This window comes from Perognathus longimembris, chromosome 3, assembly GCF_023159225.1.
Source record: "Perognathus longimembris pacificus isolate PPM17 chromosome 3, ASM2315922v1, whole genome shotgun sequence".
NCBI classification, from domain to species: Eukaryota; Metazoa; Chordata; class Mammalia; order Rodentia; family Heteromyidae; genus Perognathus; species Perognathus longimembris.
This window is the reverse complement of record NC_063163.1, coordinates 116,457,608-116,484,366: the sequence shown is the minus strand read 5'-3', so window position 1 is coordinate 116,484,366 and position 26,759 is coordinate 116,457,608. Positions and strand designations below refer to the sequence as shown.

Genomic DNA, 26,759 nt, shown 5'->3' with positions numbered 1-26,759 from the left:
GTTCTATCACACCTAGGCACTTGGGGGACCAGATCTGGAGCCTGCCGCCTCCTCACCTCTGAGCCAACCTACCAAGTTAGTTTCAAGGGCAGCTCCTCTGTGCTGCTTTGATTGAGATCATTTCTTCTCCTCTATGTGCCCACCTGCCCTTTATATCTATATCTTTATGTATGCATGTGTGTATATATAAATATATATGTATTTTTTTCTGTCTTTATATCTCTTCACCCCAGCTCACCCTGCCTTCTTTCAGGGCTTCAAGGAAGTGTATTATCTGGGGTCCCGGGGAGGCATTTGGTAACAGTTTCATCCTCTGGTGAAGCAAAGGATAGAACAGTTGCCATGAGAGTTAGAACAAGAAGTGGGGCTTTGGGGTTTTGGACTGATTTGACCTGACTATTCCAGTCTCTGCTCTACCTTAGACACCCCCCCCCCCGAAATGGTACTCACCGTTGGCTACTTTCTCTGGCCACTGGTCCTCTTCCTGGCTAGTTTCTGCTTGTGCTATTTCTCCCGTTCTTTGGCCCACAGGTGTGCAGCCCGTGTCTGGAGTCAGCACTGCTCAGGGTGAAGGTGATGCCTTTACTCCAGTTGTACAAAATGAGTGTGACGTGGTCAGCCAGACCTGGAGCTCAGCCTCACAGAGAGTCCAGGTGGGAATGGGACCCCACGGTGGGAGTTAGCCCTGAGCACACCCCAATCGAGAAGTCAGCCGTGGGGGGGGGGGGGGCTGGGGGAATCTATGTCCCCTGTAAGGGAAGAGAGGGGCAGGGGCCTGAGGTCGCCAGTGCTTCGTGGGTGCTTTGAGCCCTGTGGATGGGGCGAGCAGATGGATGCTGCTGGGCTATCCACTGCGGTTAGTACTCACCCGGGGCTTACCCCTGACGATCAGTAGCAAATGTGACTTCTTTGTGATCACGTGTTTGACGGCTGGCAAGGAGCAGGCTCCACGGGGCCCTCCCGGATTCCTGTGGGCACGGGTGCTTTCATCTCTTCCGTCCTCTCCCTCTGTCTGCAGCCTGCTGCTCTGATGCCGAGAGGGAGGCAGAAAGTGCCACATTCGGATGCCCCCCTGGGCCTGCCCACCCGCCTCCGGCGGGAGCTAGCCGGGCTCTTCTTACTGGTCCCCTGGGTCATGGGCCTGGCCGGGGCAGGTGGGCCTGCCACCCAGAGCACAGGGGGGCTCAGCTGGGCTGTGCACCTAGACAGCCCGGAAGGTGAGTGGGAAGACGAGAACCTGGCACAGCAGGCAGAGGCCGTGGCTCAGGCCGCGGGGCTGGTGAATGCCGGGCGCATCGGAGAGCTCCAGGGCCACTTCCTCTTCGTCCAGCCAACTGGGCACCAAGAGGCAGCGGAGGCGGAGGCCGCGCGGCAGCGGACGGAAGCCGTGCTGGCCGGGCACGCAGCCGTGCGCTGGCACTGCGAGCAGAGGCTGCTGAAGCGGGCCAAGCGCAGCATCCACTTCAATGACCCCAAGTTCCCACAGCAGTGGCACCTGGTGAGTGCTCTGCGTGCGTCCTTGCTGACCGGCAGGGTCTGCTCCTTCCCCCAGGTCCCTAGAGTGTGTATGGTGCCACCAGGCTGCCCGGCCCCCACCCCATCTCCACACACACACACACACACACACACACGTGCCTGTGGGCAAGCTGCTTCCCCTCCCTGTGCCTCCGCCTCCCCCATCTGTAAGACAGATCGTAACGGGAGCTACCTCCCGCTCGAGGCTAGGGTAAAGGAAGTAATGCATATCAGCCACCTAGAACTTGCCCGGCACCTGGCACACGCTGGTCCCTGCATGACGTCACGTTTCACGTGGACCCTGTCGGTCTACAGCCTCTGCCTGGCTCTTTAGTGGAGGCCCCCCGGGGTGAAAAGGGCCCGCCAGCTGTCGTTTGCCTGTCTCTGGGCCAGGCTGTGTGTCACTGCGTTCCCACCCCCATCCTGCTCACAGAATAACCGACGGAGCCCTGGCAGGGACATCAACGTGACCGGCGTGTGGGAGCGCAACGTCACCGGGCGAGGGGTGACTGTGGTGGTCGTGGATGACGGAGTGGAGCACACGGTCCAGGACATCGCACCCAACTACGTGAGTGGGCCGGCGTGACCTCCCCCCCACTCCCGCCGCCACGTCCTCTCTTCCTCATTGCCCCATTTCTGGAGGGCACTGTGCCAAAGCAAACAGCCTGGGAAGTGGGATAGAATTCTCCCTCCTGCCCTGGCACAGGAGGGCAATCCCAGGCAGCACTTCCTGTTTCCTGGGGCTCCTCTCTCTCTGAAGGAGACTTCCTTTTCCACTCAAGTCTCCCTGTGAGGTGTGACGATCGACAGCCCAGTCTCCTATCCCAGGCTTCCCAAGCCAGGGAGCAGTGGGCACATTCCTGCACTAGGCAAGAGCTGTGGCCTTTCTCAGTTTGCCCCAGAATCCTTTGCTCTTACCATGTAGCCCTGATTTGGGAGGGGGGGCACAGAAAGTTGCCTTGCTGCCCTGGCTTGGAGTTGAAAACTCCCAGGTCCTCTAGGACCTGACCACTTGTACCCAGCGAATGACCACGTGTCCTCTCCCCATTGTTTCAGTGCCCGGAGGGTAGCTATGACCTCAACTCTAATGACCCCGACCCCATGCCCCATCCAGACACGGAGAACGGTAACCACCATGGCACGAGGTGTGCGGGAGAAATCGCTGCCGTGCCCAACAACAGCTTCTGCGCGGTGGGCGTGGCCTACGGGAGCCGCATTGCAGGTACCCCCCCCCAGAGGCTTCTGTGGGCACAGTGGGCATCGCCTCCCCCTCCTCACCCCACCATACGTAGCCTAGAGCAAAGGGCAGCCCCCTAACAGGGCTGATTTTTCACTGCAGTAGTGTTTCCAACATGTATTTTAGCAGCAAGCCCTGCTATATAAAACAAAGAAAAGCAGAAAGGCTCTTGATGTGGGCCAGAGGCCCCAAGCTACACCTGCCCTGCTCACTCTCTTCTTCCTTTCTTTTTGTTGTCCCCTGGCAGCACGGGGCTTTGAACTGAGGGCCTCGCACCTGCTAGTCAGACGCTCTACCACTTGTGCCACACCCTCGGCCCTTTGGTTGTTTTATTTATCTTTCAGATAAAGTCTCTAGTTTCTGCCCCGGTACAGGTTCCACAAGGCAGAGATCACAGGTGCACATCCCCACACCCTGCCTGTCCGTTGAGACGGCACTTAACTTTTTACCCAAGGGAGGCTTGAACCTTGCAGGTTTCTGCTTCCCAGGTAGCTAGCTGGCTTTACGGGCGTGAGCCACTACACATGGTGTCCTCTTTTCTTCTTCTCATCATGGCTATGTCCTCCCAATGATCCACGTCATTGTAACAACTCCTCGGACATGACTGCATCATGTTTATAATTTACCAAGTGCCTTCTAATTCCCTCCACAGTCCCATCTCTTCTGTCCCTGGCCCCTTCATGCAGTCACTCTCCCTCCTTTCAAGACCCCCCAGTCCCCCACTAGAGGTGGTTGACAGCCCCTTCACCTCAGTCTTTCATCGGTCAAGCAGGAGACAAACGGAGTGAAAGGGGAACCCCTGTCATGATTCCTAGGGAACACTGGAGAACCTCAGACCCCACAGCCTGGCTGCAATACTCTTCCTTTCCAGCAGAGGGCTGCATCTCTCTGCACATGACATGATGGCGGGGGGGGGGGGGGCGGATAGTAAACTTTCAGGGTTTGAGCCCCTTCTTCTGAAAGCCCTATCTGCCCCTATGTGGTTACTAGGACACAAACTACTCCCATTTTAGGGACAGAAATTAGGCATTACCTGGGAGTACCTGGTCATGAGTACCACTTATTGAAAACCTTTTTTGAGTCAAGTACTCAGAGACCAAAAGTAAAGATAAAGGCATCTTGATTCCCCCCATTCTAGCCTGTCTCTTTTGTCACCAAACTCCAAGACTATTAAGGTCCCAGCATGACAGTAAGAAGCATTTTTTTTTTTGGACAGATCACACACTTACATGCTATAAGAATTCAAAAAGGACAGAAGAGAGTACAGGGTGGGGGTGAGTCTCCTACATCTAGGGTGGTGGGGCCCCTCATCGGCAGTCCTGAGCTGCTGTGCTTCTGTGTCCAGGCATCCGGGTGCTGGATGGACCGCTCACAGACAGCATGGAGGCCGTGGCATTCAACAAGCACTATCAGATCAATGACATCTACAGCTGCAGGTGAGGCAGAGCAGGGAGCAAGCAGAAAGGGAAGAGGGGAGAGGGGCGGGCCACCCAGCCACCCCACCCCCGCAAAGAGGGCTGATATGGGCGGAACCTCTCGTGGGGCTCATCAGATAGGGATGTTGCCCTTATTTCTTCAACTCTCAGCCAGTAGGTGTTCAGTCATCCCAGTAATCACAGCACCCCAGTCTGCCCCACACTTATTTTCTATTTCATACGTCCCCTGGGAGTCAGTGGGCTTTTCTTCTGCAACCACAGGCAAGTGGAATGCTGGTGCCAGCTCCCACCATGCTGAGAAGGCACCCGCAGTGCGGGCTGTGGCTCTGGGAGCTGTATATACAGGAACCTAGGTTGGCTGGTCCCTTGACACATAGGGCACCTGCTCCTCCCCCTAGCCAGTAGCCCTTAAATGGTTGCCATTATCTCAGAGATATTTCTCCTTAGAGAAAGAAGCAAGAATTCCTCAGCTCAGCTAAGAACTTACCCACAATGCCCCTGCCCTCAGCCTGCCCCACCATCAAGCCTCTAGATCACAGAGAAGTGAGGCTGTCCCTCTCTGCCTCTGGGGACGTCTCCCGCTCCCTGGGACCTGAAGAAGGGGCAAGATAAAGTTGCCCTAAGCTGGGGACATTCCAGGAAAAGAAGAACTTTAGCACAGACTTCCATTTTCCATGGTGGAGAAGGGGTGGACCTTTTAAAATCACAAAAGTCCTATGGGACCAGAGTTAGAGCCCCAGGCAGAGGAGTGGCCAGCTTGGGCCCTGGGTGGGTAGCCCCAGGCACAGGCAGAGGAGTGGCCAGCTTGGACTGGGGCCCTGGGTGGGTAGCCCCGACCTGGCCCTGCACTTCCCTCTGGGTGTTTCTTAACAGCTGGGGCCCAGATGATGACGGGAAGACAGTGGACGGCCCGCACCAGCTTGGAAAGGTAAACAGGCTGCATGGAGACGCCAGTCCTAAGAAGTCCCGAGAGTCAGCCCTCTTCCTACACATTCAACTCTCAGTGCCCAACTTAGCCATTTAGCCCTGCTAGAAAGAGGCACCTCGCTGGGTGTGGTGGCACACTCCTGTCATCCCAGCATTCGGGAAGCTGGTGCAGGATTATCTTGAGTGTGAGGCCAGTCTGGTTTCAAAGTAAGATGAAATAAGAAAGAAAGAGACAGAGAAAGAGAGAGAAGGAGGGAGGGAAGACAAGGAGAGAAGAAAGAGGAGGGAAGCAAGGAAAGGGGAGCTGACCCTGGGGCAGAGGAGGGATGGGTGCTGAGTCCTTAGAGCAGTGGATAGAAACGTGGAGTGGTTGCCTCCCATTCTACACCGGGCGCCCCTTCCTAGCCTCCTCTGTCATCTGATAAACACACAGCACCTAGCAAACGATGTTCACCTCGGGCTCCCTCCCCATCTGTGCCATCTCTCTATCCCCTCCTATGCCCAGTGCCCTCTGAGACTTGTTTCCTTTTCTTTCTCGATGGGGCAGAGGTCTTTCCGTGAGCTCCTCAGTGACCGCCCAACATGGCTTTTCTCCCCAGGCTGCCTTGCAGCACGGAGTGATGGCAGGCCGCCAGGGCTTCGGGAGCATCTTCGTGGTGGCCAGCGGAAACGGGGGCCAGCACAACGACAACTGCAACTACGACGGCTACGCCAACTCCATCTACACCGTCACCATAGGTAGCGGCCTAGGGCTCTGTGTGCATGGGGGGGTGGGGGGGAGGTCCCTAGCTTCAGATTATCACCTATCAATCGTGTGAGTACCAGTGTCTCTGGGCTCCGATGGCCCAGCCCTGATCTCTGAGGACCCCAGCGTTTCCCCCTCCTGCCCGGCTGCCATTTCCACCACTACTAAGGCCTCTGCTTTGGCCTCTCTTTCTGTGGGCCACTTGCCTCCCAATTGAAGCCTTCCTTCCCTGCCTCCCCATCAGCCTAAACTAAGGACCCTCTGCCTGTGCTCACAACTGACTTCCTTCCTTACCCGCCTCCTTGAGACCAACCTAGCTGTGGATCCTTAGCTCCCAGCGACCGCATGCCTCTCCTCGCTACCACCCTCCTAGCACTCCACTCCTCCCGGGATGAGGCATTTGTTTGCCTTAGGGCCCTAATGCCTAGCATAGTGTGTGACTCGCAGTGTCTGCCCAGTTCGTAGTTTTGTGAAAATGAAGCCAGGCACCTGTGTGGCTCACGCCTCTAATCCTAGATACTCAGGAGGTTGAGATCTGAGAATCACAGTTAAAGTCAGCCCCAGCAGACAAATCTGAGAGCTATGTCCCACTAATCAGCAAAACCCCAGAAATGGAGGCATGGCTCGAGTGGTAGAGTACTAGCTATGAGCAAAAAAAGCCAGCCAAGAGGGCAAGGCCTAAAGTTCAAGCCCCAATACTGGCACCAAATAAAAGGCAGGCAGGCAGGCAGGCAGGCAGGCTAGGTATATCAGTGGGCCTTGCCCTGGGGTCTTTGAGAAAGACACTTTAAGGGACAGCCCTCTGCCACTCACGCTGCCCGCGCAGATCGTTTCTAAAGCTCGACATCACCCCCCTGATAGTACCTCAAAGTGACACGGGCCCCCGAGGCCCCAGCACAGGCCTGGCTCTTTATCTGGGCTCCCGTCTCCCCGTGTGGCCAGGTGCTGTGGACGAGGAGGGACGAATGCCTTTCTACGCAGAGGAGTGTGCCTCCATGCTGGCGGTCACCTTCAGCGGTGGGGACAAGATGCTCCGGAGCATCGTGAGTGCCGCCCTGCCCTCCTCACCCCTGCCCCGGTGGCCAAGATTTGTCTTAGCTAGGTGCCGATGCCTTGAAAAAAAAGTATCTCAAGGACGGCATCCAGGCCCAGAGTTCAAGCCCCAGTACTGGCACACACACAAAAAAGATCTCAGGTATCACTAGGCGTTTTCCTTGTTCCCAGCTTCCTGTCCCCGCAGGTCAGTATCTCTCTGAAGGCATGCCACCGCTGGGGAGAAGCTCCCAGGACTCTGAAACGCCCCACGTGTGGGACTGTCCACATTCTTGGAGGAACAAGAGTCGCCTTGATTAAACAGTCTCTGTGCAAAGTCTCCCTGTGGTAGAATGTGGGCCTTTGCTACTTTGTGTGGATTTTGCTTTGCTGTCCAGCCTTACGTGAATACTGAGTCTGTGGGTGGGTCTTCAGGCGTATCTCACGGGAGTAGGGGTGAATAGGGGACTCCGAGGACGGCCGCTTCCCTGCCCGAGATTGGAGCCGGGGAGTGGAGCTGCCCCCAGCCCCTAGAATCCCGTGGCGGCGGGGCTGCCAGTCAGGGTGGGAAGTGGGGACAGAAAGCTCCGGGCCGAGTTGCGCCGGCCAGCCGTGGGTGGGCCACTCCCGGGGCTGGCTCGGGACAGCTCTCCAGGGCCCCTGGCGGGGAGGCTGCTTCATCTCCCCGCAGGGTCAAGCCCATTTTCCAAAACTAAAAATCTGTTATGCCAGTAAATGACTTCTGGTCAACACAGTGTTCCAGGGCTCTGCGCCAGCTGGTCCCTTCTCCCTCCCCGCTCCTCCCCCCCCCGCCCCCCCGCCTGTGGGGGGAAAAGGAGCGGACCACAGCGGGAAGAAAAGGCAAGACAGGGTCTGCAGGCCGCCCCTTGAGGCCGGGCCGGGCTAGCAGGCTGTGTTCTTCACCCATGGTGGAGCTCCAAGGACCCAGCTCACCCCTGGCCCAGGCCTAAGAAGGGTCCAGAGCATACATAACCCAAGCTGTGTGGAGCCTGCTCGCCCCTCCCCCCGCGTCCCTCTGCCCTGTCATTTGTCCAGAAATGAAAAGCTTTTATTTAGCCAAGTTCCCATCTCCAGAATGTCTTGCCTTGGGAGCCTCCTGTTGCGGGTTTCTATCCAATGGCCAGGGCAGCGGGGTGAAGCTGTTTCCGGGGGGGGGGGCAGGTGGGGGAGCTTATGCTTCCCACCCTCTGACTGGCTGGAGAGCCTCCCTAGCTGCCCCCCTCTTCCCCTGCCCCCAGGCGGCCACCGCCATGGCCAAGTTCACAGGCTTCATCGCTGCACAGTAGACTGTCGCCATAGGGTCATTGCCTTAACAGGAAAAAATCAATCTGCTCCCTGGCACCGGCCAGGCTCCCGCGCTCATTACGACTACAACTTGGAGCGTGTTCCCCTTCCTCCTGCGAATGTACAGTGTCTGGGTGAAAACGACATGTCTTGGCAGCTGCCCTAAGAGCTGGGAGGGGGGAAGTGGAGGAAGCAGCCTCGGATGGATGCTGGCACCCCAGTCCCTGACCCAGAAGGGAAGTCAGGAAGAGGCGTTCTGCACGCTGTGCCAGTTCCAAGTGCCTCCGCACGATGGGAAGGTTTAGCAGGACCCTGCTCAGCAAAGCCTTTGCTTTTTACTTTTTTCTTGTCAGTCAGAGGGCTTGAACTCTGGGGCTGGGCACTGTCCCTGAGTTCTTCTGCTCAAGACTAGCGCCTGCCACTTTGAGCCATGAGCACCACTTCTGGCTTCCTGGTGGTCCATTGGAGATAAGAGTCTCGTGGGCTTTCCTGCCCCGGCTGGCTTTGAACCGCGATCCTCACATCTCAGCCTCCTGGGTGGCCTGGATTACAGGCCTGAGCCGCATCGCCCGGCTAGCAGAGTCTTTCCTTTTTTGTTCATTTTGGTTTTTTGGTGCTGATCCTGGGGGTTGAATTCAAGGTCTGCACACCGTCCCCTGACCTTTTCTTTTGCTCAAGAATAGCATTCCGCCCCTTGAGCCATAGCACCACTTGCAGCTTTTTGGCAGTTTATCGGAGATAAGAATCTCATAGACTTGTCTGCCTGAGCTGGCTTCGAACCACAATCCTCAGATCTCAGCCTCCTGAGTAGCTGAGTTTACAGACGTGAGCCACTGGTTCCTGGCTGTTTGGCTGCTTTTGTTTTGTTGTTTTTGTGAGACGAAGTCTTCACTCTGTAGCCCCCCAGGTTTGAGGTTGTCCTCAGACTTGCTGTGTAGCTCAAGCTGACCTCAAACTTGCAGTCCTGCCTTTGCCTCTGGGGCGCTAGGATTATAGACGTGCGTCACCATGCCCAGCTCTTAGCAAAACCTTTTGAGGTGTTGAAGGGACGTGAAAAGAACTTGATACCAGGCAGAGGCTGTCTGTCCCCACTCTTACCGCCCTCCTGAGAGCCTCGTGGAAAAGAAGGGCTCATGGGAAGTCCACCAAAGCCCCTGTGGGCTGGGGAGGCAGCTTGTCCTGTGGACGGCCGGTGGGCCGTGTCGCTGTTGAACCCACCGTGGGCTGCAAGCTCACCGCTGCACTGCCAACTTGCGTTTCTTCGGCTGGGGCTGCCGTTGCCCAGGAGCCCCGCGAACCGCGACCCCGGGCTCCATGGCAGGAACTAGAGCGTTACGGGGTGGGGGGGGGAGCAAAAGAGGAGAGGACCCAGATCCTCGTGTGTGCCCCGCGCTTTTCCCACCCCACCCATTTCATCATGCGGAGGGTCTCCTCTGATCAGCCACACACAGGTGCCCGGAGAGGGTCCCAGCCACAAGACCGGGGACTTCAGGCTCCTCCGTCCCCAGCACTGCTGACTCCACGTTCCACTTCCCAGGTGACCACCGACTGGGACCTCCAGAAGGGCACGGGCTGCACCGAGGGCCACACGGGGACGTCGGCGGCCGCGCCCCTGGCAGCGGGCATGATCGCCCTCATGCTGCAGGTGCGGCCCTGCCTCACGTGGCGGGACGTCCAGCACATCATCGTCTTCACCGCCACCCAGGTGAGGGCCCCGAGCTGGGGGATTCCAAACGTCCCGATGGCTGGGGGCCAAGCGCCCCATCCAGAGCGGCATGGTTGAAGGGGACCCCATCAAGGCCACACCCCTGTTGGGCCCCCGTGGCTCGCGTCTATACCTCTAGCTACTCAGGAGCCTGAGATCGGAGGCTGTACTGGGCAGGAAAGTCGATGAGACTTCTATCGCCAATAAACTACCATCAAGCCAGAAGTAGAGCTACAGCTGAAGTGGTAGAGTGCTAGCCTTGAGCAGAAAGCAAGCTCAGGGGCAGCGTCCAGGCCCTGAGTTCAAGCCCCAGTACCGACGTACCCACACACAGCCTGAGCTGACACATGCCTCTTCCGCTGGGGCACCATGACCCGGCCGGGCCCCTTCCCTTAGGAGCCGATTCCTCCTGGCTCCCCCACCCACCCCCCGGAAGCAAGCCACTGGGGCGGTGACATCATGGCGCGCTGACCTTTTGTCTCCGCTCCCCTGGGGGAATCCATTCCTAGCAGCCTGGGTGGAAGCGGCTGAACTGAGACACGCCAGGCTGGCGAGGTGGGAAACGAACCCGGGCCCGTGTCTTTTCAGTATGAGGATCGCCGGGCAGACTGGCTCACCAACGAGGCGGGCTTCAGCCACAGCCACCAGCATGGCTTCGGCCTGCTCAACGCGTGGAGGCTCGTCAACGCGGCCAAGGTGAACGGGTGTTGGCACGGCAGGGCGCTCGGGGCGGCATGAACTGTGGGGCACAGCCCGGTGCCCGGGGCACTGCCTGACGCACTGTAGACGCTCAGTAACTACTCATTCCACGGGCCTGACCCCTCTCATCCTCCCCCCAGCCCGCAGCCATCTTTCCCGCAGAGCGCGCGCAGGCTCAGCTCCGTAGTGATAGGCGGACGGCCTGAGCGCGGCCGGGGGCCGAGGATGTGCTGGTTCTCATCTTCCGCCCCAGACACGGCCATTTCCTCTGCTTCCTCATCCTGGTGACCCCATGAGTATCTGGGCCGTGAGCAGGCGCCCCAGGAATGAACATGATGAGACGGAGAGAGGAGCCAGAGAGCTAGGCTTTGACGATCTCATTGACCCCTACATGCATGTGCTCGCGCATGTATGCACACGCACACACACACACACACACATTCACATGTGCATGCATTTTTGAGAATGTGAGCGTGGTCCGTCTTGTTTGTTGATCTTCCACCCCCCCCCCTCCTTCCCTTGAACAGATCTGGACGTCCGTCCCTTACTTAGCTTCCTACGTCAGCCCCGTGCTGAAGGAGAACAAGGCTATTCCGCAGTCCCCCCCGCTCGCTAGAGGTCCTGTGGAATGGTAAGTAGTCAGCACAGAGGGTTCATCTGAGATCCAAGGCCCGGGGCGGGTGCTGAGGAAGCCAGGCTCGTCCTCCAGGGTCCTCCCCTCCTTCCTTCAGGAGCTGAGCTCCAGCCAAACCTGTGGAGTTTTCTTTGACCATTTTAGGACATGTTGCTGCTTCTGACTTGGCTGGTGAGCGGGACCTTTCTCCTGCGCTCCTCTGGTGGGAAGGAGCTGCGAGCCCCTCCCTGGGAAGGAGGGGGGGCGGAGGAGGGGGGGGCTGGCGGCAGTTCCTCCCACTCCAGCCCCGCGGCCTTTGGATGGAGTGGAGGAGTTGGGAACCCCCTCCTCCTTGGAGGGGAGAGAGCCAGATGTCATCGCAGGGGGGGGACAGAGGCATGAAGCCCCCCGGACTGCAGTTGCCCCTCCTCTGCCCCCAGCTCCATGGCGCCCCGCTCACTAGAAATGTCTCAGGGAGTGTAGGGGTGGCCCCCTAAGTCAGCACAGGGATAGAGGCCCTTCCCCGAGGAAAGGGAGGCTGGGTCAGGGTGCTTGTGCTAGAGGAGTCCTGTCTGCGCCATTCTGTTGTTCTTGATGTTGTTGTTGTTGGGGTGCTTGCAGTGGAACCCAGGGCTTCACACATGCTAAGCACAGACTGTGCCACTAAGCTATACCCCAGCCCCTCCGTCCGTCCATCTGTCCGTCCGCACACTTCCCGATTTTCACTACCCTCAGTGCCTTGGGGGATTTATCCCTCCCCACCCCCCCCAGTACTTTTGACACACAATCTTGCACATTCCTTTTTCTGGAGACTGATGGGTGCTGAGCCCCATACCCACCGCAGAGCTTGGTCCTTCCTTTTCCTATGCCCCAGGAAGTGTGTTCAAACCAGAGGCCTGGTAGGGGGAGAAACGGCTGGAGCAGGAGGACTTGTGCAGGGAGGGGGTGGGGAGAGGCAGCCCCCATTTTCAGTGGCGGTCCGTGTGGGAGAGTTTCTCTCCGTAAGCATGGCCAGCTCTTGGCAGTCCCCTTCACGTGGACGGAGACCTGAGGCCCAGTCATTGCCTTTTCTGTGGAAGGAATGCTGTCTTGGAAAGGGCAGAAAGCATCAGTTCAGAAACAGGCCCAGGAATGCAGCTCCCTCCCAAGCCCCTGGCTCCCACTCGCCCTCCTTCGCCTCTGTCCCAGGAAGTTGGCTGAGGGCGGTGGTCCTGGGAGTGGGGGATGGGAGGTGGGGAGGAGCTCGCAGGGCTGGGAATGTGGCCTGGTGGTAGAGTGCTTGCCTCGTTGTATACATGAAGCCCTGGGTTCGACTCCTTAGCACCACATATCTAGAAAAAGTCAGAAGCGGCGCTGTGGCTCAAGTGGTAGAGTGCTAGCCTAGAGCAAAAGGCAGCCAGGGACAGTGCTCAGGCCCTGAGTTCAAGCCCCAGGACTGGCAGGAGAGGGGGGGCACGCAGAGGGGAAGGGGATGACCTGGCTAATGGGGGGTCTTCATCTGCTTGGACAGCAGTAGGCAGGCCTGCCACCCATTTCAGAAGCCAGCAAAGGTGACTGCTCTGAGCAGAAGGAACAGATGGGCCGGTCACTGGTGGCTCACACTTACAATCCTTGCTACTCAGGAGGCTGAAATCTGAGGATCAAAGTTCAAAACCAGTATACATGAAGCCCTAGGTTCGATTCCCTGGCACCACATATATAGAAAATGGTCAGAGGTGGCGCTGTGGCTCAAGTGGCAGAGTGCTATCCATGAGCAAAAAAAAGAAGCCAAGGACAGTGCTCAGGCCCTGAGTCCAAGCCCCAGAACTGGCAAAAAAAAAAAAAAAATTCAAAACCACCTTGGTGGCAAATCCATGAGACTCTTATCTCTGATTAACCACCAAAAGGCTGGAAGTGGAGCTGTGGCTCAAGTGGTAGAGCATTATCCTTGAATGAAAAAGCTAAGCAACAGAGCCCAGGCCCTGAGTTCAAGCCCCACCCAGTACTGGCAACAGAAGGAACAGGTGTCAGCTGGAGGGTTGGCATGGTGGTTGGTTGGAGGAAGGACTCTCAGATGATACAGAACTGAGAGCCCCGAGGCACCTCGTCCCCTGCAGCCAGCGGGATTGGGTGACTCCGGGCCTGGAGCTGGAAGTCAACCTTTCAAAAGCAAGAAGTGGCTGGGTGCGCCAGGGCCTCACACCTGCAGTCCTAGCTACTCAGGAGGCCGACAGCTGAGGATCATGCTTTGAAGCCAGCCCTGGCAGGAAAGTCCTTGAGACTCTGACCTCCAATTAGCGACCAAAAGAAGCCAGAAGTGGCGCTGTGGCTCAAGTGGTAGAGTGCTAGCCTTGAGCAGAATACCTCAGGGACAGCGCCCAAGCCATGAGTTCAAGTCCCAGGACACCCCTCCCCACTGCACACACAAGTAGAAGAGGAGGCGGGGAGCATTGTCCCACAGGACTGTCCGTCAGGACAGAGACGCTCTGGACCCACGCCACTGTGAATCTGGTGAACATTTCACATGTGGCCAGGGGGGCTGAGGAACCCAGTTTTTCTTGAGATTCAGTGGTAGTCAAGCGGGGCTGGCGGGGCTGCCATGCCCATCGGCACACCGAGAAAGCAAGCTGGGCTTTCATGCTTGCACTGACAGCAAGCTAGGAGGTGGAGAGGAAGGCGCCGGCCACCAGAGGCCCGGGGGCGGGGGGGGGAGGGGGGGCCACCAGGATGTGTCTCCTCCTCCACCAGAGGAGCTTCTTTGCCTCCCACTTGCACCTGGCCTGTGTCCGGGGGTACTGAATGCTCCACTGCCTACACCCCGGCCCTCCTGCCTTCCACTCCCCGTGCCCTCCCCACTCGGCCTGCCCTTCCCTGACCTGCTGACTCTCCCCCCTCCCCGCCCCCATCTTCCAGCCAGAGGCCCTGCTAGGGCTAGAAGAGAAAGAAACTGACACCACTGCAACCCAGAGCTCACTCGGCCTCCTCCGGTCTCCCTTGCTCTCTGTGTGCGTGCGTAGCTGCGTGCAAACACCACAGCCAGGGTCCTCTGTTGCCTTTTCACGGCTGCATACACCCCTCCCTTTCCCATCCCTCAACCCCGGGAATTACACAGTCGGAAGCAGCCATTCCAGATTGGTGGTTTTATTATTATTATTATATTCAGCATAACTTCCTCAAAGTTCATTCCCTTAAAGTCATTTCTGAAGTGACTTTTGTGCACAAAAGTCATTTGTGCATATATGGGACTTGAACCCCTTGATGTTTGTGTTCTAGAATCCTTTCTGTCAACCCGTCCATTTCCTTCTTGAGTTCACCTCCCTGCTCTGCGCCTCTCCTCGTTCATCTCATGTCTTCCCCTTCACCCGTTTTGCGTCTCATGCATCATGCGTGGGTGCAGGCGGGCATGCCCGGCGTCTAGTGCAGAGACCGTCTTGTAGGAGGGGTTGCAGGAGGTAATTTGCAGATGGAGGGATGACCCATGGTTCTCGGATGAGCTGGGTGTGACATGAGAGCAGTACCGCCGCCCACCGCTCGGGCACACAGCCCCCTTGTCTTCCACGCTGGCCTCCGTGACGGCGGTGGATGTAGGGTGCAGTGAAGGGGGAGGTGGGGGCTGCTCTCCCAGCTGCCCGGCCTGACTTCCTGTAGTCAGCAGGACGGACCTGGACATGTCAGGGCTGAGGACGCTGGAGCACGTGGCCGTGACGGTCTCCCTCAGCCACCCCCGGCGCGGCAGCTTGGAACTGACGCTGTTCTGTCCCAGTGGCATGATGTCCCTCATCGGCGCCCCCCGCAGCATGGACTCGTACGTATGCCCACCCCACCCCACCCCCCGCCGCCCCAGCGGGCCGTGCTTGCTTCAGGGGCTGGCGGCGGGCTTGCCGTCGCACCGCATGTACCCTTTCCCGCGTCCTTTGGAGAACTCTGGGGCAGGGTACACCTGTCCACACCTGCAGTCCCAGCCCTCGGAAGACAGGCAGGCGATCGGCACGCTGAAGCCCGCCTGAGCTCCAGAGTAGACGCAGACCTCCCCAGACACAGCGAACAAAAGCCAGCCAGTGGCTCACGCCTAGAATCCTGTCTAAACAGGAGGGTGAGATCCGAGGATCCCAGTTCAAAGCCAGCCTGGGCTCAGCTGTGGCTAGAGTGGTCAAGTGCCAGCCTTGAGTGAAAAAGCTAAGGGACAAGGCTGGGAATGTGGCTTAGGGGTGAGTTCAAGCCCAGCCAGTGCCTGAGACTGTAAGGATAACCCTGTGGGCTCGGGGACTCACAAGCGCAGTGCTCTCTCCACGAAGGCATTTCCTACACCACCAAGGCGCACGAGCCCCTCTCTTCCCGAGACCCCAAGGGCACGGCGCAGCGCCTGAGGACCCCTCCCGTCACCCTCCCACAGGGCTGCGGCAACTTCGTGTTTGCGGGAGGCGGAGGCGGCTCCCGCCATGATCTCGGGCTTGGTTCTTTCCCCAGGGATCCCAATGGCTTCAACGACTGGACCTTCTCCACCGTGCGCTGCTGGGGGGAAAGGGCACGAGGAACCTACCGACTGGTGATCAGGGACGTGGGTAAGCTCCACCCCGCCATCGTCACCTCCCCACCCCACCCCACCCCACCCCCGCATGGGGAATCCACACGGTTGCCAGTGGTGAAGAGGGTAGATGCGAGAAATGGGCCCCCCCATCCCAAATCAGGGGCACTGATCCCCGACACGAGACTGTTTACTTATCCAGCCTCTCTCGGAGAAGTGACTGATCCACTCTTCCTTAGGATAGCAACAACAACCCCCCCCCCTCCCAAATCCTTGTTGACAAGCCCCATTTCAAGTCATTTCTCATATTCCCATCCTCTGGCCAGCCCTGGCAGGCAAGGAAGGGCAGGTCTCCTTTTCACCATTTGGTTTTTTGGTTTTGTTTTTTAAACTGAGGCCTCGAGGTTTGAAGTGACTCCCATAAGATCCCATCAGCAGTGAAGGCCATGTCCTCGGCACACATTGAAATGTCTGACCTAGGCATTGGTGGGGCTCACTCCTGTAACCCTAGCTACTCAGGAGGCTGAGATCTGAGGATCGTGGTTCAAAGCCAGCCGGGACAGGAAAATCCATGAGACTCTTATCTCCACTTAGCCATCAGAAAACGAATTGGTGCTGTGGCTCAAAGTGATAGAGCATTAGCCTTGAGCGAAAAAGCTCAAAGATAGCACTCAGGCCCTGAGTTCAAGACCCATGACCAACATCAATTTAAAAAGGAAGAAAGAAAGGAAATACCCATGCTAATAGTGAGGAAATAAGCCCAGTTATCCAGTCGAGTGAAGTGTTCACCTAACCCTTCCTTTTCAAACCTGCAGTGTGAGAGAAAGTCTTTTCTTTTCTTTTTCTACTTGACAGTTGTGGGGTTTGACTCGGGGCCTGGGTGCCGTCCCTGAGCTTGCCGCTCAAGGCTAGCACTCTAGCACTTGAAGCCACAGCACCACTTCCAGTTTTCTGGTGATTAACTGGAGATAAGTCTCAGACTTTGTTGCCCAGGCTGGCTTCGAACCTTGAGCCTCGTATCCTGGCCTCCCGAGTAGCTGGGTTATGGGTGTGAGCCTCTGGTACCCAGCTAAGACTTTCATTTTTTCTTTCAAACAAAATTCCTGGGATATGGGCGATAAAGGCAAAACTGTTTCCAGTACATGTTCAACCTCCCTGTTCCCCGGGGTACCGGGTGGCCTCGCCACACAAGCCCTGGTCTAGGGGACCCAGTTAACACAACCATGACCACACCCCAGTCTGCGTCTGGTGGGGGGGCGCTGGCTCTGCCGCGTGGGCCTGGCTCATCGCGCACCCCCTTGGCTCCCCAGGAGACGAGCCGCTGCAGGTAGGCATCCTCCAGCGGTGGCAGCTGACCCTGTACGGCTCCGTGTGGAGCCCCGGGGACATCAGGGACCGGCAGAGGTGGGTACGGCCACGCGTGTCAGTGCGTGCTCGCGAGGGGGTGGGGCGGAGGCCGCCCAGGGCCCCTCCCCCGTCTCCCACACCCCAGCTCCAGACTCAAACCCGAGGTCAGAGCCACAGCCGGGGAGCCCGTGCTGTACCGGGGCAGCTTTGCCGCGGGGCTCCCCCTCCCCCCAATCTCCAGCCCCTGGTGGGAGGGCGGTGTGGGAGCCGCGGGCCTCTTTCTTCCCGGCAGGCTGTTGGAAAGCGCCATGAGCGGGAAATACCTGCACGACGGCTTCGCTCTGCCCTGCCCCCCCGGGCTGAAAATCCCCGAGGAAGACGGTTATGTCATCACGCCCAACACCCTCAAGGTACTGACACCGAGACCCCACCGCACAGGCCACCAGGATGGCTCCGGGGCGGGGGGGGGGGCGGGGGGGAGTCAGTCTTTGGTGTTCCTCAAAGTGAGCTAGGGGATGAGAGATTAGGACCAGCGGTGGCCGGTAGCCTTGCTCCCACCTTGCTAGCTGACACTTGGGGTGGCCCCTGGGGTGGAGGAGGGGGGTGGGATTCGGGAGGGCAGTCCCGTGAGGGAAGCCCATGGTTCTAAGCTGGGGCAGCCCCTGACGTGGGGGTTCGGCCGGCTTCCCAGACGCTGGTGCTGGTGGGCTGTTTCACCATCTTCTGGACCGTGTACTACATGCTGGAAGTGTACTTGAGCCAGAGGAACGCGGCTTCCGGCCCCGGGTGCGGCGGCCCCTGCCACTGGCCCCCCCGGAGGCGGAGACCCAGGGAGCAGGGCACGGAGCTGGAGTCCGTGCCTCTGTGCCACAGCAGGGCTGCGGACGGCACGGAGATGGAGGGTGGGGGGCCTTCCTGTACCTCCGGCCCCCTCGGCCCAGGCCTGCGCCAGGAAGGGGACTGGAGCCCGTCCCGGAGCAGCCCCCCGCAGCCCCGGCCCCCCGACCTGCTGCAGGGAAAGGAGGCGCAGATCTGCTGACCCCAGGGCCTGACGACTTCCCTGCGGGACGGGCTCGGCCACCCCCCCACCCGGGGAGGAGCCCCGCTTCCTCCCGGCACGGACGCCCTAGCAGCCCTCTTGGGCCGCCCCCGGCGAGGGGGCCGCTGGCCGGAGCCCCAGGGCCGCCCGCAGCCATGGGGGCTGTGGGCGAGGACGCGCGGCACGCGTGAGAGCGCTCGGCACCCGCACCCTTGGGGGACCCCGGCCCGCGGGCAGACGGCGCAGATCCCACACACCACAGAAACCGCCGCGGGGTCAGCGGGGAAGAGGGCACGGGGGGGGGGGGGGCGGGGGAGAGGCTGGGACGAGCCCCCCGACGGGCCAGTCCCCTCGGCGGCTGCCTCCCGACCTGAACGAAGCCAACCTTGACCACGCCCCGCACCCCTGCGCCTCACCCCGCCCTCCGTCCGCGCGGGCACAGCGAGGGCGGGCGCCACTTGCCCCCCCCGCCCCCCCCCCCCGGCTTGTGCTGCCACGTTGAGGACGTCGGTGACACGGCGAGACAAGAGTGTTTTAGGGGGGAGCCCGGGGGCCCCTGCGCCCCCCACCCCCGGCCCTGCCACCCGCCGTCTTCCTCCGTAAAGTGCTCAGGGAAATGGCCTCTGCCACCAGGCCGGCCGCCCCCCTCGGCAGCCTGCGACTCCCCCCCCCCCCACCGCCCGCCTCCTCCCTGCTCCCCAGCTAGTTGATTTGTTTTTAATACCTGAGATTCGATGAGTTACTCTTTTCACAGCAACATTTTCTTGAATTTTTTTTTCTGCAACAGCTTTTCCAAAATAAAATCTATTGAGTGACCTGCAGCCTCCCTGGCCTTTCCTCCCGCCAGCCTCCCCAGCTCCCCCTCCCCGTCCCACCTGCCCTCCCCAAAACCATCGCCAGGGGCACCCTGCTCCCCGCCCGGGCGCCCCAGAACCCCAGCAAAAGGCTGCCAACCAGGCCTGAGAAAAGACATGGATATATTTGTTTCTTTTTCTGAATTTCAATCCCAAAAATATTCCAGCAAAAGAAGGGGGGGCAAGGAGGCGGGGCCGGGCCTCCTGCAGGCGCCTCTGCGGCCCAGGGGGACAGGCTCTGTGCCCAGGCCCACTGCCCCCCGCTGAGCCCGGGGGCCGAGAGGGGAGAGGTGGGGTGCGGCCGGAGGGGCCAGGGCCACGGTGCTCGGAGGGAAGAAGCTGGCTGAGGCAGGGGCGTGGAGAAGCTGCCTGCGTGCGGTCACCTCTGCCCGGGGACAGCCCCAAAGCTTGGCCAGGGCTAGGGATCCCCACAGGTGTGGGGGAGGGGGGCCGGCGAAGCAGGACGGGGCTGGGGGGGGGGGGGCAGGGCTCTAGCTGATGATCTGCCGAGGCCGGCCGTAGCCGGTCATGCCCGCCTGGGAGGCCCCTCGGTTGCTGCCCATCTGCAGGCCGATGACATGCTTCCCCTCCTGCAGCTGGCTCTCTGTGAACTCCCTCTTGTGCTCCTGGGATTTCCTGCAAGAGGACGGACAGGATAAGCCTTGGGAGAAGGCAGTCTTCCCCACCCATTTTCTCGTCCCTCTCCTTCTTTGCCCCGTTCCATCCCCTTCCTGTTTCCTTCTTCTCTCTCCCCTCAGTCCAGCTCGCTCCATGAGCTGGGGATCGAGCACAGGAGAGCAGAAAGGAAGGATGACCGGGTGCCAGTGGCTCACCCCTGGCATCCTAGCGACTCGGGAGGCTGAGAGCTGGCGATTATGGTCGGAAGCAGGCTGAGCAGACAAATCTGTGAACCAGCCCAAATCAAGAAGGGGAGGCATCGCAAGAACAAAAAGATCTGAGTTCAAGTCCTAGTACCAGCACCCCAAAAAAAAGAAAAGGATGGAAGGAAGCATCAAGAAGTATAAAGGAAGCCAGGAGCTTGCTGGCGGCTCCTGCCGGGAATCGAGGCGATGTGGAGCTCGAGATGATGATCGCAGTGTGAAGCCAGCCCAGGCAGAAAAGTTTGTACTCGGAAAAAGCTGGAAGTGGCGCTGCGGTTCAAGTGGTAGAGCACTAGCTTGGAGCAAAAGAAGCTCAGGAACAGCGCCCAGGCCCTGAGTTCAAGTACCAGGGCCAGCATACACACATACACAAAAGATATATAAAGGTCCTCTTTCCTTTCTACCCTCATCGGGTACCTTCCTGGCTCTCTGCCTCACCTCACTGTCTTCCTAAGCTGACCAGTCCAAGCCCAGCCCCCCTCCCCGAAGAGACCCAAGCTTAGAAGGCAAGGATGCCTGAGGGCCACCTACTTCATGAACCAGTTGGGGTCCCCGCGGTAGTGCCCGTCATTCTTGGTCACGGCCAAGCTGCCCAAAGCCATCACTGTCCTTTGCACTGCTGCCAAATCTTTGCCTGTGAGAAGAAGAGACGGTGAGAGGACAAACTTCAGCACTGTCTGGAACACTCGAGCCCGCGCCTGCCCCAGCCTCTCAGGGAAAAAAGAGAAGGCCAAACGAAAGGCAGGTGCCCTTGGATCCAACAGGACCTCTGTAGATCCCGCAGCGAGTCTCTGCGTGTCGTAGCACGGTATAAACTTCAGCAGGGATTGAACCCAAGGCCTTGTGTGTGCCAAAGAACACTGGGCCGCTGAGAAACACCCCAGCCCCTGTGGGGTGACTTGAGTGTGCTATTCCATTCCCTCTAGGCATAGATGAGCAGAGCCCTGGTTGTGGCCCTCCCTGCCTCCGAACCTTCTCCACGTGCCCACCAGCCCCTGCCTCTGCGTCCTCTGTACCTTCAAAGAGGTCAACGGTCTGGAACATGTCCGTCTTGGTGACCCCATAGTCCTCAGCGGCCTTCAGGAACTGAGCCACCTGCTCCATCTGCTTGAACACCATGGAGGGCGGGTTCTCGGGCACCTTCACCGGCTTGGAGCCCTCGGGATACAGGCTGTTCACCAGCTTGCTCAGGATCTGCCAGGCGCGGGACACAGAGGGGTGCACCCTCAGAGAGCCCGCCTGCCACGCGCGGGACGGGACCAGCCCAGCCCCGGGCCCGCGGGGGGCACTCACCACGCCGTTCTTCAGCCACACCTGGAAGCCCAGGCGCCCGCGGTCTGGACGCCCCACGTCGGGCCCGCACTGCATGACGATCCACTCCACTAGCCGCTCCTCCAGCTCCTCGTCGTACTTCTTCTCGATTTTGGATTGCACCTCGCGGCTCATGCCGTAGGAAGGACCCTTGTTGGCCATGTTGGGGCAGAGCTAGAGCGGGACGGGGCAGACGCGGCAAGGTCAAAGGGTCAGGGAGCAGCCCTGCTTCCCCTGCGCCAGGCGGGACTTCCGGCTCTGCGTGGGGCCTCCACAGACCTACCCCCCCCCCCCCCCCCCGCCAGGCTTACCCCAGCGCAGAGGCTTCCCTCCAGATACTAGACGTCTGGAGGCCTAGAGCAGGGGTCTGCAAACTTTTTGTGAAAGGACCAGATAGTAAATACCTTAGGACTTGTGAGTCTCTGCTACTGTGGCCGGAAAACAGCTGTAGACAATATGGAAGCACGTTAGTATGGCTGTGTGCCAACAAAGCTTTAGTTACAAAACTCCACTACAGGGCTGGGGATATGGCCTAGTGGCAAGAGTGCTTGCCTCGTATACATGAGGTCCTGGGTTCAATTCCCCAGCACCACATATACAGAAAATGGCCAGAAGTGGCGCTGTGGCTCAAGTGGCAGAGTGCTAGCCTTGAGCAAAAAGAAGCCAGGGACAGTGCTCAGGCCCTGAGTCCAAGCCCCAGCACTGGCCAAAAAAAAAAAACAAAACAAAAAACTCCACTACATGGCTGGCACCCGTGGCTCACACCTATAATCCTAGCTACTCAGGAAGCTGAGATCGGAGGATCGCAGTTGGAAGCCAGCCCAGACAGGGAAGTCCGTGAGATTCCTCTCTCCAATGAACCACCAGAAAAACTGGAAATGGAGCTGTGGCTCCAAGTGGTAGAGTGCCAGCCTTGAACCCAAAAAAACTCAGGGACAATGCTCAGGCCCTGAGTTTATGCCCCATGTCAAAAAAGAAAAGAACAGTCCAATCCAATCCAAAGCCACAACAGGCTAGATTTGGCCCATAGACGTCAAGGAATAAATTGCCTCCACCTCTTTATCCTCTAGGCCAGAAGCTAGAAGCGCCAGACTTCCGGGCCTTTGCCAAGTCTGCCTGGCCTCTGGCCTGCAGCTGAAGAGGCTCAGATTTACCCGCACCTGGCGAAGCCCAAAGCATCTGTATCCTAGGGCAGGGGTTGGGGATGGAAGCGTCTAGAGAAGAGAGGACCTCCGTCGATTCCCCTGCCGTCGCTGGAGGAGCCAACAGGCAGAGTCCTCAGGGGACACCCAGGGCCACGAGCCTGCCTGCCAGCCAGCGGGTACAAAGCCCACGGGGGAAGCCGCAGCAGCAGCAGCCCAGAGGGCCCCGGCCGGCCACTGCTCAGAGGCCCCGTGGGCAAAGAGGGAAGATGGCTACCGGGGCAGGAGGGCAGTCACTGGGAAGACGGGTAGAGCCACCACTGGATGTAGGAATCACGTGCGGTAAGATGTCATCTGCCCAGTGACTGAAGAACTCTCTAGAAGAGAAGCCGAGGAGGCCCAAGACACCCCTCAGCCTCAAAAAGTGGAAATGTTGTGAGGCAGGTTCCCCCACCTGGGGGGAACCTCTGTACCCTGGGACGGCTGAGCCCGCTCCCCGCCTCCCCGCTCGCTGCCCGTGGGAAGCAGAGTGAGCGGCATCACAACCCTCCGCTCCCAGCCCGCAGCCGGGCCTGCCGTCTGCCCTGCCTCCCCTCCCCGCGCTGACGGCCTCCTGGAGCTCTGAGAGGTCCCCCGCTGTGGAGAGGAGCGGGGATCTGCCTCAGAGGCTGCGAAAGTGAGCGTGTCTGCGAGCGCCTGGCGGGGAGCACAGCCTGGGAGAGGGCCAGCAGCCAGCCGCTTCCTCTCCCCAACCTCCTCCTGGGTCCCCACCCGGGAACTCTGCGCTTGCCGGATTGGCACTCCGCCACTCGCACCGCGCCTCTAGCCCTCCTGTTGGCTGGTTGTTTTGGAGGCAGGGTCCAGCAAGCTTTCTACCCAGGCTGGCCTCCAATCACAGTCCTCCTGACCTCAGCCTCCCCAGCGGCTAGGATGACCCCGGCGCCTGGCCTCATCCCCTTCTTCACGTTATTCTGTGGTCCGTGACCAAGTTTGAGAGAAAAACACCAATGTCTCATCTCAGTGCTGCCAGCAATCAGAAACCTCGCTTCACTGAGTCTGCTATATTTCTTATTCTTGCCAGTTGTGGGGCTTGAACTCGGGGCCCGGGCACTGTCCCCGAGCTCTTCAGCTCAAGGCTAGTGCTCCACCGCTTGAGCCGCAGCGCCTCTTGCTGGCTTGCTTTTGAGGTGGGGTGGGGACCAGCACTGAGGACATGGATTTCCCAGCATCCTCTCCCAGCAGGTGACTCTGAAGGACACAGAGGTGCAGGCGGCTGAGTCTCTCCGTCCCTCACCCTGCTCCTCCCTTCGCCCACAGGCTCTTGGGCAGAGTAAGCCGCCAAGGCCAAGGGGCCAGGTGACTGTCGCCATGGCTCCCCTAGCTCCTGCCCTGCCTGTGTCTCCCTCGCACCCACCTTCCCTCCAAGCAAGGAAGGGGAGGGTGGAAGGAGACTGCCCCTCCCCTACAACCTGCGGACTTCAGAACTGACAGGCGAGGCAGTGAGTGGAAGCTCGGGAAGGCAGAGCACCCCGTGATGGCTGGACATGCAGAGGCGGTCTCGGGATTTGGGTCCCAGCCAGGGAGGGGAATGGAGCCCCACTCCCTGCTGCTCCCCAGCACCACCCCAGCTCCCCAGCTGCTTCCTGGCAGAGTGTGAGAGCAGAAAGTCCCAAGAAGCCCCAGAGTCCCCCAGTAAAAGCCTCTCCTGGGAGCGGAAGAGGGGGTCCCAAGCGGGAAGCTTGCACCCGGCTTGGCTTTGACAGGGGTCAAGTCCGGGGTATGCGGTAGCGCCTCCCAGCAGGAGCCCCAAAAGACAAGGAGAACCAGGGGTCTCTCCAAGACAAAGCAGCACGTGTGGGAGCCCTTCTGGCCCCTCAAGCGCGCATGCGGGCACACAGAGGGGCCAGGCCACTGTGTGGGGGAGATCCAGCCTCCCGCTGCCTCCCAGCCACGAAGGGGAACCACGCACACCCTGCGCGGGGCCACGTGTGCCCGGCCTGACCAGACACCGCTGCCCAGCGCCTCCCCCTCAGGCTGGAACAGCACACGGCCAGAAGAACAGCATCTCACCAGGCCCTGCACCCCGCCAGCCGGCCTGTTCTGGGTGGCTGTGGGCGTTGTTCCGTGGGTGGCAGAGGGTGAGCCTAGCACACACGGAGGCCCTGGGTTCGACTGCCAGCCCTAGAAACACACAAAGCTCCATGCTCCTTCACAGTTCCTCCCTGGGAGTCCTGGGGAGCAGCCAGGGGCCAGGGCTGTGTAGAACAAGAGGACTCCCCACCCTTCGCCTCTCTCAGAGACAGACAGACAGACAGACAGACGGAGAGCTGGCCAAGCCAGACAGCCTGAAATGGGGGGGCCGCCGTCTCGTCCCCAAGAGTTCCACCATCAGATCTTTTCCACCAGCCAAGTCGGCCCTTTGAACAAGACCAGGCAGCCTTGCTGGGGGCTCTGTGGCTTTGTGGCTATCCCCCACCCCGGGGATCCACCCACCCAGAAGGTATGGAGTCCCCATCATCTGGAGCCCCCCGGCAGGGAGCCTGTGCTCAGAGCCCGGCCTGCCCGGTGGCGAGTCCCCTGGCACTCACTGGCTGGCGGGGTCGCTGCGGGGCTGGCGGGGCCGCGCTGGTCTCGGTGTCTGGGCTGGGCAGACAGGCCGGGCGCCCGGGGGAGAGGGGTTTAAAGGGCTGCGCGGCGGTGATGTCAGCCGCCCCCCGCCGGCTCGCCCCTCGCCCCCTCCCTGCCGGAGGAAGCCGGCCCTGCTCCCCACCGCCGGCTCCCCCAGTCACTCCGCACAGGCTCCATATTTGGGGAAAGACACCAAGTCGGATCAGTCTGTCCGGGCTGCCCGAGACATTCCCCGCGTGCTTTGGGGATGGAGCGGCTGGGGCGGGGCGCGGCCGGGGCGGGAGCCGGCCGGGAAAAGCCTTTTATGGGCAGGAGCTGCAGGCCTCGCCTGCTCTTGGGACTTAGGGCTGTTCCTTCCTTCGTGGCTCCCAGCTCCCGAGTTTGAGCGCAGGAGATAGTCAAGCGAGCTTAGCCAGAGAGGAAAAGGGCTGGGGGGAGTTGGGGGTTCCTGGGGCTTGGGGGGGGCAGCAAACAAACCCCCCTCTCCTCTGGGGGCCGTTAAGCCTGGGCGTCAGGCACTACGCCCAGTGTGCAGGCCAGAAAACTGAGTCTCAGAGTGGGAACCCGGCCCTGTCCAGAGGGCAGGAACAACGGGGGGGGGGGGACGGGACCCGGGGGGGACGCCCCAGGACCCGGCAGGGATGGGCACCAGCACTGGAGTGGGAGGCCAGGGAGCCAGGTGCTTCCTCTTCCCACCCCATCTATCCCGCTAGACGCCTCCATCATTCCCCTTCCATCCTATGCACTCCCCTCTGTGGACCCAGCTGCAAGGATCTCTTGCAGGGACGGTTGAAGGAGGTGAGAGACGTTACCCTTAGGTTGGGGTTTGTGGCACTCTCCATCCTAGGCCACTTGGTGGGGAGATCTTAACACTCTCTGCTGTATACCCAACACACACACACACACACACACACACACGCACACGCACACGCACACGCACACACCCCACCTAAGACAAACAGGGATCCAGGACAGGGGCGATCAAACCTGGCAGGCAGGGGAGGAGTTGCCTCAGAAGCTCCACCCACCATTGCCAACCTGGTGAGGAGCCCGGCGGAGGGAAGAGCCAGGGCGCCTCCTAGTGGTGTCTACGTGGAAGAGCAGGGAGGGACGCCCACACCCTTTAAAGTCCTTGTGTCCAGAATTCACTCTTCCACCCCTAAACCTTATCATCCTTTTGCCTGCTGAAATCTAAGTCACCCCTCCAAGATGTCAAATCTCCCTCTTCAAGCAGGGAACCAGCGGCTCACGTCTAGAATCCTCGCTATTCTGAGGATCAAGGTTCAATGCCGGCGGGGCCAGGAAAAGTCCATGTGATTCTTACCTCCAATTCACCACCAACAAGCCTGAAGTGGCGCTGTGGCTCAAGTGGTAGAGCTCTAGCCTTGAGCAAAAAGAGCTCAGGGACAATGCCTCTGTCCTGAGTTCAAGCCCCAAGAGCAGCACACACAGGTGCACACGCACGCACACGCACACACACACACTGCCAGAAGTGAAGCGGTGGCTCAATTGGTAGAGTGCCAGCCTTGAGAAAAAAACAAGTTAACTGGGGCTGGGAATGCGGCCTACTGGTAGAGTGCTTGCCAAGCATGCATGAAGCCCTGGGTTCGATTCCTCAGCACCACATACACAGAAAAAGCTAGAAGTGGTGCTGTGGCTCAAGTGGTAGAGTGCTAGCCTTGAGCAAAAAGAAGCCAGGGACAGTGCTCAGGCCCTGAGTTCAAGCCCCAGGACTGGCAAAACAAACAAAGAAACAAAAACATTAACTGAAATCAGCAGGCCTTAAGTTCCCAAACTGGAACCCCAAACCAAAACTTCCTCTTGATGCCTATCACCTTG

At 59.6% G+C, this 26,759-nt stretch overlaps 2 protein-coding genes across 2 annotated transcripts; one reads left to right on the top strand and one right to left on the bottom strand.

Moving 5' to 3' along the window:
- The first annotated feature begins 531 nt into the window (after positions 1–531).
- On the top strand, positions 532–18,157 carry Pcsk7 (proprotein convertase subtilisin/kexin type 7). Its single transcript, XM_048343901.1, is given in 17 exon segments — positions 532–653; positions 1,019–1,498; positions 1,949–2,083; positions 2,572–2,737; positions 4,098–4,188; positions 5,062–5,116; positions 5,715–5,853; positions 6,803–6,903; positions 9,735–9,902; positions 10,491–10,598; positions 11,129–11,203; positions 11,205–11,232; positions 14,842–14,998; positions 15,661–15,755; positions 17,029–17,122; positions 17,358–17,475; positions 17,757–18,157. Coding segments are annotated over 16 exon segments (2,346 nt in total). The 5' UTR covers positions 532–653; positions 1,019–1,030; the 3' UTR covers positions 18,105–18,157.
- A 907-nt stretch (positions 18,158–19,064) lies between these two features.
- On the bottom strand, positions 19,065–24,913 carry Tagln (transgelin). The gene is made up of 7 exons (XM_048343902.1): positions 24,881–24,913; positions 21,555–21,595; positions 21,133–21,324; positions 20,856–21,033; positions 20,371–20,473; positions 19,430–19,594; positions 19,065–19,397 (listed from the first exon to the last, which is right to left on the bottom strand). Exons 3-6 carry the CDS (start codon positions 21,310–21,312, stop codon positions 19,450–19,452), a joined length of 606 nt encoding a protein of 201 aa, XP_048199859.1. The 5' UTR covers positions 21,313–21,324; positions 21,555–21,595; positions 24,881–24,913; the 3' UTR covers positions 19,065–19,397; positions 19,430–19,449.
- Positions 24,914–26,759: the final 1,846 nt, after the last annotated feature.